The sequence below is a fragment of the Lethenteron reissneri genome, chromosome 42 (genome assembly GCF_015708825.2).
Source record: "Lethenteron reissneri isolate LAM-NWPU_2019-01 chromosome 42, ASM1570882v1, whole genome shotgun sequence".
NCBI classification, from domain to species: Eukaryota; Metazoa; Chordata; class Hyperoartia; order Petromyzontiformes; family Petromyzontidae; genus Lethenteron; species Lethenteron reissneri.
Genome location: NC_083820.1, coordinates 11,969,733 through 11,982,377, shown reverse-complemented (window position 1 = coordinate 11,982,377; position 12,645 = coordinate 11,969,733). Strand labels below are relative to the sequence as shown.

At 49.6% G+C, this 12,645-nt stretch overlaps 1 protein-coding gene across 1 annotated transcript in view; it reads left to right on the top strand.

Annotated features, from left to right (window-relative positions):
- MYOM1 (myomesin 1) overlaps positions 1-12,645 on the top strand; it is a 39,136-nt gene that overhangs the window by 25,335 nt on the left and 1,156 nt on the right. Inside the window, exons 19-36 of the mRNA XM_061569000.1 lie at positions 168-294; positions 1,766-1,956; positions 2,700-2,814; positions 3,871-4,033; positions 4,323-4,429; positions 4,750-4,794; positions 5,937-6,073; positions 6,636-6,780; positions 7,320-7,379; positions 7,597-7,664; positions 7,788-7,901; positions 9,252-9,339; positions 9,441-9,479; positions 9,603-9,708; positions 11,146-11,309; positions 11,746-11,782; positions 11,957-11,979; positions 12,095-12,150. Coding sequence (XP_061424984.1) covers positions 168-294; positions 1,766-1,956; positions 2,700-2,814; positions 3,871-4,033; positions 4,323-4,429; positions 4,750-4,794; positions 5,937-6,073; positions 6,636-6,780; positions 7,320-7,379; positions 7,597-7,664; positions 7,788-7,901; positions 9,252-9,339; positions 9,441-9,479; positions 9,603-9,708; positions 11,146-11,309; positions 11,746-11,782; positions 11,957-11,979; positions 12,095-12,150 — 1,785 coding nt within the window. The remainder of the gene's footprint in view (positions 1-167; positions 295-1,765; positions 1,957-2,699; positions 2,815-3,870; positions 4,034-4,322; positions 4,430-4,749; positions 4,795-5,936; positions 6,074-6,635; positions 6,781-7,319; positions 7,380-7,596; positions 7,665-7,787; positions 7,902-9,251; positions 9,340-9,440; positions 9,480-9,602; positions 9,709-11,145; positions 11,310-11,745; positions 11,783-11,956; positions 11,980-12,094; positions 12,151-12,645) is intronic.

Sequence of the window (12,645 nt, the reverse complement as noted above, 5' to 3'; positions counted from 1 at the left end):
TACGTTGCACGGGGCACCCCGAGTAGGATCACCTTGTATCGCGTACGCACGGAGACTGCCGAGTATCTACAACGGCGCACAGAGCCCACGCGGGCCGTGTGCCCGTTGCTCACGCTGCCCATCGCTAATCATCGCTGCCCATCGCTGCCCATTGCTCGCTGCTGCAGGTGACCGAGCTGAAGGAAAACCTCGTGTACAAGTTCCGAGTGCGAGCTGGCAACAAGGCTGGCGTGGGGCCAGCTTCCGACTCCAGCGAAAGCATCAAGTGCGAGGAATGGACATTGGCAGTGCCAGGTTCGTTTAAGTTTAAATTTTTTTTTTCCATGGCCTCTAAGTTTTAGTGGTTATAATAACAATAAAAGTACAGTGCATTTGGTATCCGCGCTGTCGTTCTTATAGTGCGAGGCAATCACCGAGGAAGGCACATGTGTTTACTGCAGTGGTTTCACAGTAGGTGGGCGATGTGACTACGTACCCCAAATTAGTAATTTCTAGGTAATTTCCAAATGTGGCGGATTTGGTACCACTGTAACGCTGGCACGCAATGGCCTACTCTTTTCTGGCATCCGCTGTGAAGCAGACGCCTCGCACATTTAACAGTTTGTGCACCAGCAGCGATAACCAGGGTGGCCCAGTGGATTGTTCTAACCGTGAACCCCTGTGACAAGTGGCACACGTGTTCCCGTTCGGCCACTGCGGCTTGCCGCGTGAGACCGGGCAACACAGCCACCGCGTTCTCCGATGCAATATATTTCCTTTAACTTAAGGGAAAAGTTGGGGGCTGCATGTAATAATATCTAGGATATGGTAACTAATGGTACAGGCGTTTACACGATAATTACTCTTCACAATACAGTGCTACGTACATAATACGTTTCAATTTACCGTTTAAGATATTGTACAAAAACGCTTGCGTGGCCACATTCAAGAGAAAGAAATAAAAAAAAAGTCCCCAATCTGGCTCTGCAGCCGCACTGATAAACGGGTACAGAAGGCACCACAGCAGCAAGCCACCATGCGATAGAGACGCCGGGCCTCCATTTGTAACTTTCCTCTAACACCGCGTGAGTCAAGCGTACGCTCTCGCAGTGATATGCACCGTGACGTAGAAGTCATGAGCAATTCATATAAATGTGTTAGCGCCAACGTTTGAGCTTGTCTGAGATGACACCAAAGCGTGGGGTACTTATCCACGCAAACTCGGATTAAGAAATCCGAGAAATGTCTCAACGGGAATCTTTCCAAACCTTTTTATTCTTTCGCAAACATTTTCTTTATTCCACAGGAAGTGAAATCACCGCACTGTACTTTAAGATGGTGTGTCCACTCCTTCACCACACATGTGCTCCAACCTCACTGTGATGTGAAGTCCAGCTGTGCGGGAATATCGCTACGCGTTTTATAACGCGTTGAATTTAAATGTCGTACATGATTCCATTTTCTTAAACACCGGTCTTAAAAATAAAAACACCACAGGTGACATTTCGAGCAATGGCCCTTGGTGAACGATCACCGTCATTGCCGAGCCGTTGGCGACGTCACCCCAGATGCGTGCGCACAGCCTTTACCACAACCCGTGGACCGGTCCCTGGCGGGACACGAAGTTGATCGGCAAGCCGCGTGTGGTGGGGTAAAGTGTGGGCGCTCCCATCCCCACAGGGGTTCTCTCGACCCCCCTCTAGGGAAGGCCCTTCCGGCAGCAGTTCAGAACCCGAGCAAGGAATTGCAGGGCTGCGCCTTCACGTTTCCCTCTCCTCTCCTGCAGGGCCGCCGCACGATCTGCGGGTCACGGAGGTGCGCAAGGACTCGCTGGTGCTGCTGTGGGACGAGCCCGTCTACACCGGGCGCACCGCCGTCACCGGCTACTACGCCGACCTGTGCATGGCCGGCGTCGCCGACGACAGCCTGCAGTGGAAGGGCGTCAACGAGAAGGCCACCGGCAACAAGTTCATCAAGGTGGGGCCGGCGTACGTCGCCGGGGACACGTAGCGGGGTGCGGAACGGCCGCATCGACTCGTCCGTCGGGTCAAGTTGAGTCTCCGTGAGTCCGGCGGCCGAGGGGAAGACCTGAGGGCAGATGGCGGGAGGCTCTCAGGGCCGAGCGTGGAGGTCGCTGCACTGACCAGCGAGGGGAAGTATGGTCAAATGACCCCCACGACCCATACAGCCTGGGGGTGCCTTCACCCAACAGCGAATTGACAAAGACTGTACGTGCATTGCAGCAGGACCTGACTTCCTGTCAGATACTGCAAATGCAAGTTCAGTGTTACGCAACATTTTTGGTCAAAAGTCGTGGCAATTTTGAGTTCTTCTCCCTTCGGCAAAGTGAAGTCAATGCTGATTACCCCCACGACGGAACGGAAACTTTATATACACAGTCAGGCACGAGCAGCACTGTGCCCAGTAGTGAGTCAGTCGCCACTAGTTGCGTCGATTTCATACCATTCGAGTAGTGTACAGTCATTCAATTTAGTTGAACGCATGTTAAATAGTAGGTTGTCAGTGTTATACGTAGCAGTGATTAATTAAAGCATTGTCAAAAATAGCGGACCACTGTCCATCTGTAACCTCGCCAACAAATGACCGCAATCAGGAGCCGTGGACTACTGGGAGACCCAACATCGTCCGCAGCGGGGCTGCGTCGCCGGCGTTGCGCGAGCGTGCGGATTGAACTCTCGCTGTCGCCCCGCGTCCCGCAGGTGACCGGCTTGGTGGAAGGAACGACGTACGTGTTCAGGGTCAGGGCCGAGAACATCACCGGAGTGGGCCGATGCTCCGAGGTCACGGACGCCGTTTTGGCGGAGACGCGTCCCGGTAATAGTTTAACGCTTAGTAGTAGCAGGCTTCCACGATCAATATTATTCATAATAGTTTGACACGTAGTAGTAGCAGTAGTAGTAGCAGGCTTCCACGACCAATATTATTCATCATAGTTTAACACGTAGTCGTAGTATCAGACTTTCACGACCAATATTATTCATAATCAAGTTTTTTGGGGGGTTAGATCGCGTAAATATAAGTGTGTCTTTAACCCACCACCACCACCGCTACCCGACACAGCCACTTAGTATGGTTTGTCTTGTAAACAATACATGCCATTTAGTTACTACTTCAGCCCACCGGTGTGTTGGAGAGTAAAGCCACAACATTTACAATTTCAGTCCGACGTTTCGCCTGTAATACGCAGGGTCTCACTCGATTTGTTTCTGGGGCACGTGACGGGTAGCCACGGCATTTGTAAGAGGTCTACTGGATGTGGTGGGAATGTGAATATTTTCCGGGTTGCTGGTAGACCACGAAGTGGTATGTTACTCACGGCCACAGCCATGCCAAGAGGATTACTGTACGTGGTGGGCCAGGTATGGAAATACCCCAAGATTGCATCTTAGCCCTCAATAATTAAATAAATAATGTTATACATCGCAAAGCGGAACAATCTGCATTACATTATCAAACTTGCATTTACAAAATCACTTCATCCTGCTTTTCCTCGCATATTAATTGTTTATATGTTTAATCCCGCTCTGCCTTCAACAATTGCCCTAGAGATGCACAGCCTGCTGTGTTTTCCACTTTTTCCCCGAATAAAAAAACAATAATTTCTATACATTCTGTAGCTGTCGCGAAAGCAGCTGCAAAGTGTGACCCCTTATTTTCAGTAACGGGGACCACTCATAAAACGCAAATCTGTAAAAAAATGTATACATTTCTGCAGGGTACAAAAATGTGACATGTGGCTGATGTCAAGTGGCGTCATTAAAGAGACAAGTGCACAGTGTGAAACATCATCCGGCTGAGCGGCCTGTCGCACCGACGCACGCTAATTCCCGCCATCGTGTCATCTGAACCGACGTGCGCTTTCTCCCGCAGGCACGAAGGAAGTGGTGGTGAACGTGGACGACGACGGCGTCGTCTACCTGGAGTTCGAGTGCGACAAGCTGAGCCCGACGTCCGAGTTCATCTGGTCCAAGAATTACGAAGACATTGGCGATGGGGATAAGACGAGGGTCGCCGTGGAGACCAAAGGAAACAAGTGAATACCTCGCAAAACGAACGCAACTGCAGGCGAATCTACAACTCGCTCAAGCGTGGATAAATGTGGCCGCTCTCCGACGTGTGTGTCCGTCGGGTTGTACCCCGAGCGATGCCTGGCAGCCTCTTGAAGCTTCTTGAAGCAGCTTCGAGAGCGTGGAGCGGAACGTCGGAGGTCGGACGGAACAACACGTGGAACAGCAGCACGGCTGTGAAAAGCTACGCGGCAATGTTGCCTCTTGCTGTGAAGATGTGGCTCAATAACTTGCTTTTTTCCTTGTACTTCACAGAACGAAGCTCATGTTTAAATCTCCTGACCTGGAAGACCTGGGAGTGTATTCCTGTCTCGTCACGGACACCGATGGGGTGTCTTCAAGCTACACGCTGGATGAGGACGGTAAACACGACACGGCGATGCAGTTCAGCGCCACGTATCTGACTCGCTGGGGACCGAGGTATAGGCGGATTTTTTAACGTGTATGAGAGTGGGAAAAAAGAAAACGCTTTTGAACGTGAATAAATGCTTGACTGTGCTTTGGAAGCAAGTGAATGTAAGAGAGATTAAAAATAGAAGGCTGTACTGGGCGGGTAATTGGTCATAGCTGGTACACGATGGTCAGATACACAAATGTGCGCTGTTCGTGCAGGTACAGTACAACTCAACTAGATTTGGCTGAACTTTGACAAGAAATACGAAACTTATTTCTCGTTCCACAGAGCTGAAGAGGCTTCTTGAGCTCAGCTATGACCACAAGAATCCAGGTAAGAGCACATCACAGCGAGGCTCTTGTGAAAGAATATTCTGCACGAGAAGAAACATCTGCTTAATGCGCTCTGAAGTGCTGTTGCTGGCACATACAGCACCGAAGATGGTTTACATTAGAGACACATTTAAACTATTTCGTGATGGACTGGAAAAACGTCGTGAAACAAGATACTGCGCCATTTTATTAAAGGCTTGGATGAAAGCCAAGTATTTTTCTTTCATAGCCTAACAATGTTTCAATTGTAACTTAGTAAAAAATATAAACTACTTTTTTAAACCAATAAATCTCAACTGTAAGGTGGAATGGTGGGAGCAGTGGGGGACCTGAGTTCGATTCCCAGCCAGGGTTAACATCAGTGGCAAGTCATATCTGAACTGGTCCTGGGCACCCAACCACCCCCTTCACCAACCCGCATTGACCAGCATGGTGAATTATGGTGAAACCCCTCTGAAAAAACAGTCTTTAGACTCAGTGAGGCTTTCTTGGGTAAATACATGTTATCGATCGATCTGGGGCAGCCAGGTGCGGTGAGGATGTGGAGCGGCCAGGTGTGGTGAGGATCTGGGGCAGCCAGGTTTAGTGAGGCTCGCTCGACGGATGCTTGTGATCACTTCACCGAACGCCCCTACTTGACACTCTTTTCCACTTGCACATCCGAGCTGTGCTGTGGCCGTGCCGTGCCAGTGCCGGGTTGCTTTTGCGCTGCACAATCCGAGCCGTGGCGCTTGCGTCACGTGCAATTAGTGACGTCCAGACGCGTGCTAAGATGATGCTGTGACGCTGACTTTATTGAAGGTATGATGACGTCAAACAAATTGCCAACGTCATATCTCAACCGGTCCTGGGCAACCCAGCTCCCCTTTTCACAGACCAGCACTGTCCAGCATGAGGCCACGGCACGGCCACGAAGCCGATTCAAATGTCTCGTGAGGCCAGCGTAGCACGACTTGTTTCCCAGCTTGACCCTGAACATGCCAGAGGAAGACCACCTGTAACGTCCTGGTCTCTGTGTTGTTGGCACGGCTTGGATGTGTGCAAGTGGCATTGGGGTAATAGCTGTTGGGCGGCATGGGCCAGAGAGCAAACCATGCAGTCACCGTTTAATTATTCCCGACTCTGCCACGTTCCCGCTCGCAGTTGTGCCGCTGCTGACGACGCTGCAAACGGAGGTTCTGGAGCAGGGCCAGGTGCGCTTCTGGCTCCAGGCTGAGAAGCTCAGCCCTGCGGGACAGGCGCACTTCATCGTCAACGACAAGGAAGTCGCTGCCGGAGGGGTGAGTCGGTAAAATGTCTGGTGGATTGCCCAGTCCCTTGGCTACGAGTACCGGCACGTGGGACTGCTCTTTAAGTTGCAAAGTGAACCAGACAAGCTCAGCAAAAGCCGTGCAAGAAGTCAGCACTTTATTATTTTTGTTGCATAAATCTCTCGCGATACTGCCACCGTGTGATGGTTAGCACACTGGACTTGCAGGCCAGAGGTCGCCGGCTCTATAATGTGGGGTACGGCAGTTGAAACAATGCTTCAAGTTTCTTACATTTTCCCGCCTTTGTCCACACAGCACTACAAATGGGGGCAGCACTGTTAGCCAATCGGCAGGTTCAGTGCATGTGGTCGGGTAAAGTGTGGGTACTCCCACCTCTACAAAGATTTATGGCCAACGTGGGAGGGTAAGCCAAGTGCCCTCTACAGGAATTCTCTAGAAATCCCTCTCGTGGTGTCCCTTCCACCGCCAGTGGCTTGCTTGAGCAATTGCAGGGCTGCACCTTGACATTTCCACCTTTTCACGAGAGTCGATGGCGACCGTGGCGCCGGTCGCCTGCGCGTCGGTTTTGCAGAAGTACAAGATAAACTGCGACAAGGGGACGGGAATCGTGGAAATGATCATGGAAGACTTCTCGGCGGCGGACGAGGGGACGTACACCGTGCTGCTGCAAGACGGCAAGGCCAAGAACCAGTCGAGCCTGGTTGTCATCGGCGACGGTGAGACCCACAGCCACAGGGAAGGTGCCACGGGCGTCGTGGTCAGCGGGCGCGCTGGACACTTGCAAGCCAGAGGGTCGCCGGCTCGATCTCCTGGCGTGGCGGTTGACTTAAGGGTGCACTTTCCTAGAAAAAAAACACCACCCGTGTCCACCCAGCAGGCTAAATGGGTCGCACCGCAGTCGTCTAGTGGCAGGTCACATGGGGTGGGGTAAAGTGTGGGTCACTCCCACCTCTTCTAAACAGTCTGGCCAGAGTCGGCCAATTCATGTCTCGTGGAAGCCCTTCTGCCAGCAGTGGCTTGACCAAGTGATTGCGGGCCTACACCTTTACCAAACAGCTTCCAAGCACCTCCTGGCTGGTGGCCATTATTCCAATGCCAGCTGTGATGTCACTTTTGTGATGTCATCACCGAGGGTGTGTATTCACCTCGTAGTGATTTGATGAATTGGATGAATTAAAATGACACAATGCAATAAAACAATATAATGATGATAAATAAATTACTCCTAACCAAAAACCACCCCTCACCCCTTCAGATTTCAAAGACCTGCTGAAGCAGTCAGAGTTCGCAAGAAGGGAGTATCTCCGAAAACAAGGTAAGAGCTCCCTGCAACGCCCCAACAGAGTAAGTACAATTGCACACGCATTAGCAAGCCTTGAGATAAACATGTGCGATTACTTTATCCACGACATTCTCTATTTGCCAGTTACGAAGTGCAATTTCCGTTGACTTTTGTGATATTGGTGTGCTTTGACATTGGTGTGACATTTTACAAGTTCGTGACGAGGGCTTTGTTTTACTTTCTTTTAAAGGGCCTCACTTTGTGGACTTTTTGGCCTGGGAAGTTACGGAGGACTGTAATGTCAACCTAATTTGCAAGGCGAGTATTTACAGTACGGTTTTTATTTTATTTTCAGAGAATAGATAAACATACACTGTCAACAAATACAGCGGTGTTCGTTGTCGCCACAGTTTCAGCTGAAGCCGCTGATCTGTCCATTAGGTTGCAAATGTCAAGAAGGAGACCAACATCGTGTGGTACAAAGACGAACGTGAGCTGCAGGAAGAGACGGACTTTGAGGCGCAGAGTGGGGTGTGCAAGCTTCAAATCACGCAGGTAAATGGACCTGCCTTTGAAAACAGCTGTTCACTCGGCCTTGCCTTGCATCTTCTTCCTCATCCCACGCAGACTAAGAGGGGTTGTTTTCGCTCTCTGATGTGTTTTCTGGTTGCCCTGCACGTTGCTCGGCACGATGGCCGACCTTCGGCTTCGCGTGCAGAAGGGCGTCAAGCCAAACGACATCAGACTTTGTGCCAAACAACTCATCGGAGAGCTGTGCATCACAACCGCGAGAACATTTGTCGGAAGTTGTTTTTTTACTGTGTTTGTGCAGAGTGTTGAGACACGGTCACATGGAGATGCTGTGTACATTTATATTGTACTTTCAGTCGGGCGCCACGGTTGCGAGATGTTAACTACCTCGCTTGGTATACAGGAGGTCGTGGGGATCTATCCTAACCCTGACGCCTGCTGTATATTTGGAGTTTGCACGTTCTCCCTGTGATTTTTCTCCAGTTCCACCCGTTTTTCTCTCCATACTTAGAAGCATGCGTTTAGAGTATTTGGCTGTGATACATTTCCACATGATAATTACTTCGTTGGGCTATAATGTGTGGCCAGGTCGCTTCTGAAAAAGAGCTACTAAGCTCAATGGGCTTTACCTGGTGAAATAAAAAATATTTGAATAATTGTAATGTGCCCAGGCTAAACTGCACTGCTAAGCCTTACAAGGCCGCATTCGAGTGCACAGCACCGCCATGCAGTCCACTGCTATCTAGAGCTGGGGCGATTCGTCGATCTCGTCTATAATCAACAAACTTTTGTAATCAGCTACTTCCTGGTGGTTGCTTGCTCAGGCACCTTTACAAACCGCAGCTGCCCCCACAGCCCACCCCCTGAAGGCAGGAAACCCCCTACAAGCCACGCCCAGTGTGACGTGGCTGGACATGCCGATTACATCACCAAGCGCTGCCCGTCACCTCCCGTCCAGCGGCACGCGTGGGAAGAGGCGTGAGACTTCCCCCCCCAAACTGTATTCACGTTGTCTGATTAATCGAGTAATCGAACTGATAATCAGTCGAGACATCTTAATAACCAGATATCCCAACTCTAATATGGATGGCGTGGTGAAATCCTTCATTCTCTTGTCACTGTGGGAGGGGGGTGATAAACCGGGCACGGAAGGGGACATCTCTGCACAGCCAGGTGGCCACCAGAGGAAATATGTCTCGGTAAACCGATGTCAGTGCTTCCAGGGCTTACTAAGGTAAATCTTGAAGTAATGCCACCCATAATGGGTAGAGTGATGGTTTACTTGAATCGTGGGCCATCAGCAGCAGCTCTGCTGGCTAACGTACGCATTGCTGTATATCACTCGCTGTGCCTGCTCCGTCGCGTGTTACGCAGATGGCTAAGAAGGATGCCGGCGTCTACAAGGTGGTCATCTGGGACGACCGCGGCAAAGATAAAACCACGCTCATTCTCACGGACTCAGGTAGGGCCACGTAGGCTCAGGACCACCACTTTGCCAATTTGTACAAATTAGTCCGTGACCCGGGACGATGCTGACATTTGCTCTTTCCTTTTGTTTCACAGTTTATGACCAGATAATTCACGCGATCTGCAAAATCGCCGGTAAGTTGGCCGTCAGAGGTGGCGCTATCAGAGCTATTGTGAGACATTGCGTGTTGAGACGTCGTCGTTTTCAGCACTGGTGAAATTAAATCTAATCGCGGATGTTTGTGTGTTTTACTTTAGCTGAATCTGCATCCGACCTTAAACTGCAAAGCACTGCTGAAGGAATCAAAATCTATACCTTTGTCAAGTATTACCCTGAGGACCTCAAGGTGTCGTGGTGTCACAAGTGAGTATTACTATACAAGGTGCTTAGTACATCATTCACTTGCTTTGTACACCCACCACAGTTACTGAGCACTGGCCAAAGAAACCAAAACACCAAGTGGTCAGCAACAAACGGCACTCTTGCAGGCATAATCGATGAGTTCGTACGTTCCTGAAAATTTAAGACGGTTATCATAAGATTAGAAAATAGACAACGGGAGGACAGTTGACAGTGGAGGGGTGCAATGAAAGAAGCCAAAAGTGAAGTGAGCTGCAGTGTGGAGGTTGAACACCGACAGAGTGGATTAATCAACATAGTTCGGTAGATGAAGTCTTCAACACGGCAGGAGGAGGATTCAAGGAGTGAAGTTCATGGGAACAGTAACCGTGGCAGTGGCAGTGACGGAAGAGTGATCAGTCAACTGACTGCTTAAGTGTCTGGAGTTAATCAGTAAGTGTTGGACCATCAATCAATCAAACGTGTATATGTATAACCTATACAGTAACACTCACACACACTCTCTTAGTATATATACTTACATTTTGTGGCAGATCTGCTGATATAGATTAGCATATGTGCTGCAGGGTAGAGTGGTATGTACTGTGGCTGCTTTGGGGTTGGCCACATTCTAACAAACATCGCACAGTTAACCATGCACAGCTGATTAGAACACGGGCTGCATAGCGGCAGTGCATTATACATTTACGTTGGAAAAGTGAGGACTACTTTTGAGAGAATAACGAGGGAAAGATAGAATGCACACTCGTGTATCCTGCAACGTTCTCCAGCGTACGTTTGGTCTTCTAAGAAAGTTGTTGAATTGGCGAGGCCCCCTTTTGAGCCGCGTGAAGAGGCGACATCAATAGGCACAACGTGTGACGTCACACAGAGATGTCGCAAAGAGGTCGTCCCGTGGCACCACACGGAACATCGCCAGGAGAGGAGGCGAGACGTGTGCATGTGGCGCGTGACATCATTGATCTTGGCCAAAAAAGGCTTTTCTATTATCGCAGTTTTTTATTTGATAAATTTTGGATAACTGTTTGATTAATCTGTCCAATTTTAGAGAGGGTTACACCCCTAACAGCAAAATTTACCTCCAAATTTCATCTATATTGGCTCATTTTTACGAGGTGTATCGTGACTCCCCCCACCTCTGCTACAGACAGGCAGACGGTACATAGACAGAGAGATGGACAGAGATTATGCAGCAGCGTTTTCAACATTATTTGAAAAGTGTTCATACGAATGGCAGATACCTCCGGATAGACCATTTTCCCCGCACCTCCGATGAGCACGATCGGCTACGTATGGCGCAAAAGAAGTTCCACATACACACATTACCCACACGCGCAAACCTCTGGATCCATCGCTGGAGACAATCGATGCCGCGTCCGGCAAAAGAGCGGCCGCTCTGCCCTGCACTCACGGCCGCACGATGCCTCTGCCCACCCACAGGGACGCCAAGTTGGCCTCCACAGACCGCGTGCGCAGCGGCGTGATGATCGATCAGCTGTGGCTACACATCAACGAGCCGGCCGAGAAGGACAAGGGGAAGTACACGGTGGAGCTCTTCGATGGCCAGGAAACGCACAGGAGGGCGCTCGACCTGTCCGGCCAAGGTGACGAATGCTGGGCGAGCGGGGGCAGTGGCATCGGAAAGCGGTTCAACGCTTTCCGTAAACGATGAGAAACGCGGTGGTAACTCGTGCCGTATGTACGTATGTTGAACTTCTTTCGCACCGTACGGTGCGGAGGAAGGGCGCCAGAACTAAACACAACAACACGAATTCCGCTGCCATTGCCACGTGGAGCTCGACTGTGTTTAGAGAGGGAATGCTCCTGGACCAGAATAATTCATGGAGCACCCGGTTGTTGGAAAATACATGACGTGGATATGACAAACACGTGCCGTACTGATGTAACATTGGGCAGGCGAGGAGTACGTTAAACCATGTGTATGCATAAACCTCACAACAGAGGTGACTGCTATATTGAATTTAAAGTAGAGTGTTGCATTTGTACATGATGTTAACAGTCAAATGTTCTATTTTTCAGCATTTGATGATGCATATGCCGAATTCCAGAGACTGAAGTAAGTGACTATGCTCAGGGTAACATGTTTTACAATAACTATTACTCTTTCTACTTATTTTACCATGATTTCAATATTGGTTCAAATGTGGTGGCTTTCGACTTTTTGAAATCACTTTTGTGAAAACAATGTTTTTTTTTATTTTTTTGACTAATTATGTTGTTACTTTTACAGGCAAGCAGCCATTGCAGAAAAGAGTAAGCATTTGCCGTACATTCTTTCTACCACTTTAAAAGGACAAGCATTTAGAATTGCGAGGTCGTGAAACAAGTGACGTGCTATAATTAACTGTGGCACTTCTGCCCATCACAGATCGTGCAAGGGTGGTGGGAGGCCTGCCAGATGTGGTCACAGTGCAGCAGGGAAAGGTAGAACATGCACAGCTATTGCTGACAAAGGTTTACGACCATTAGCACAACACCCACTCACGCCAACATACGTGCAGCAAAGCGGCACATGAGTTTGATTTGTTGTGAACATATTCAGCAATGCCTCGTGGTGTACATTCAAATGAGATTTTACAATATTTGTATTTATGATGAATGGTAACTACCTGGTAGTAGATAACACAATGCATCACTTGCGATCATGATGGATAGGGCCGACGATAAATAAGTACTCAGCGTCATTTTCAATAGTGCTGATCTATCCACTGCTGGATGAATCCCTCCCTATACCGATTCCATCTCTCACGTTCCTGTCATGCCACAACCCATCTCTCTCCGGCACGTGAACTGAACTTGTCGCACCATCCCCAAGGTGGTCTTCCCTTACGAGACGTTCCGTCCTTTGGCTCTCCATTCCATGTCCCAGGCTCACCTGTGGGCCACAGGCCCTTCTAGCAATGATGTGCCCTGCCCACG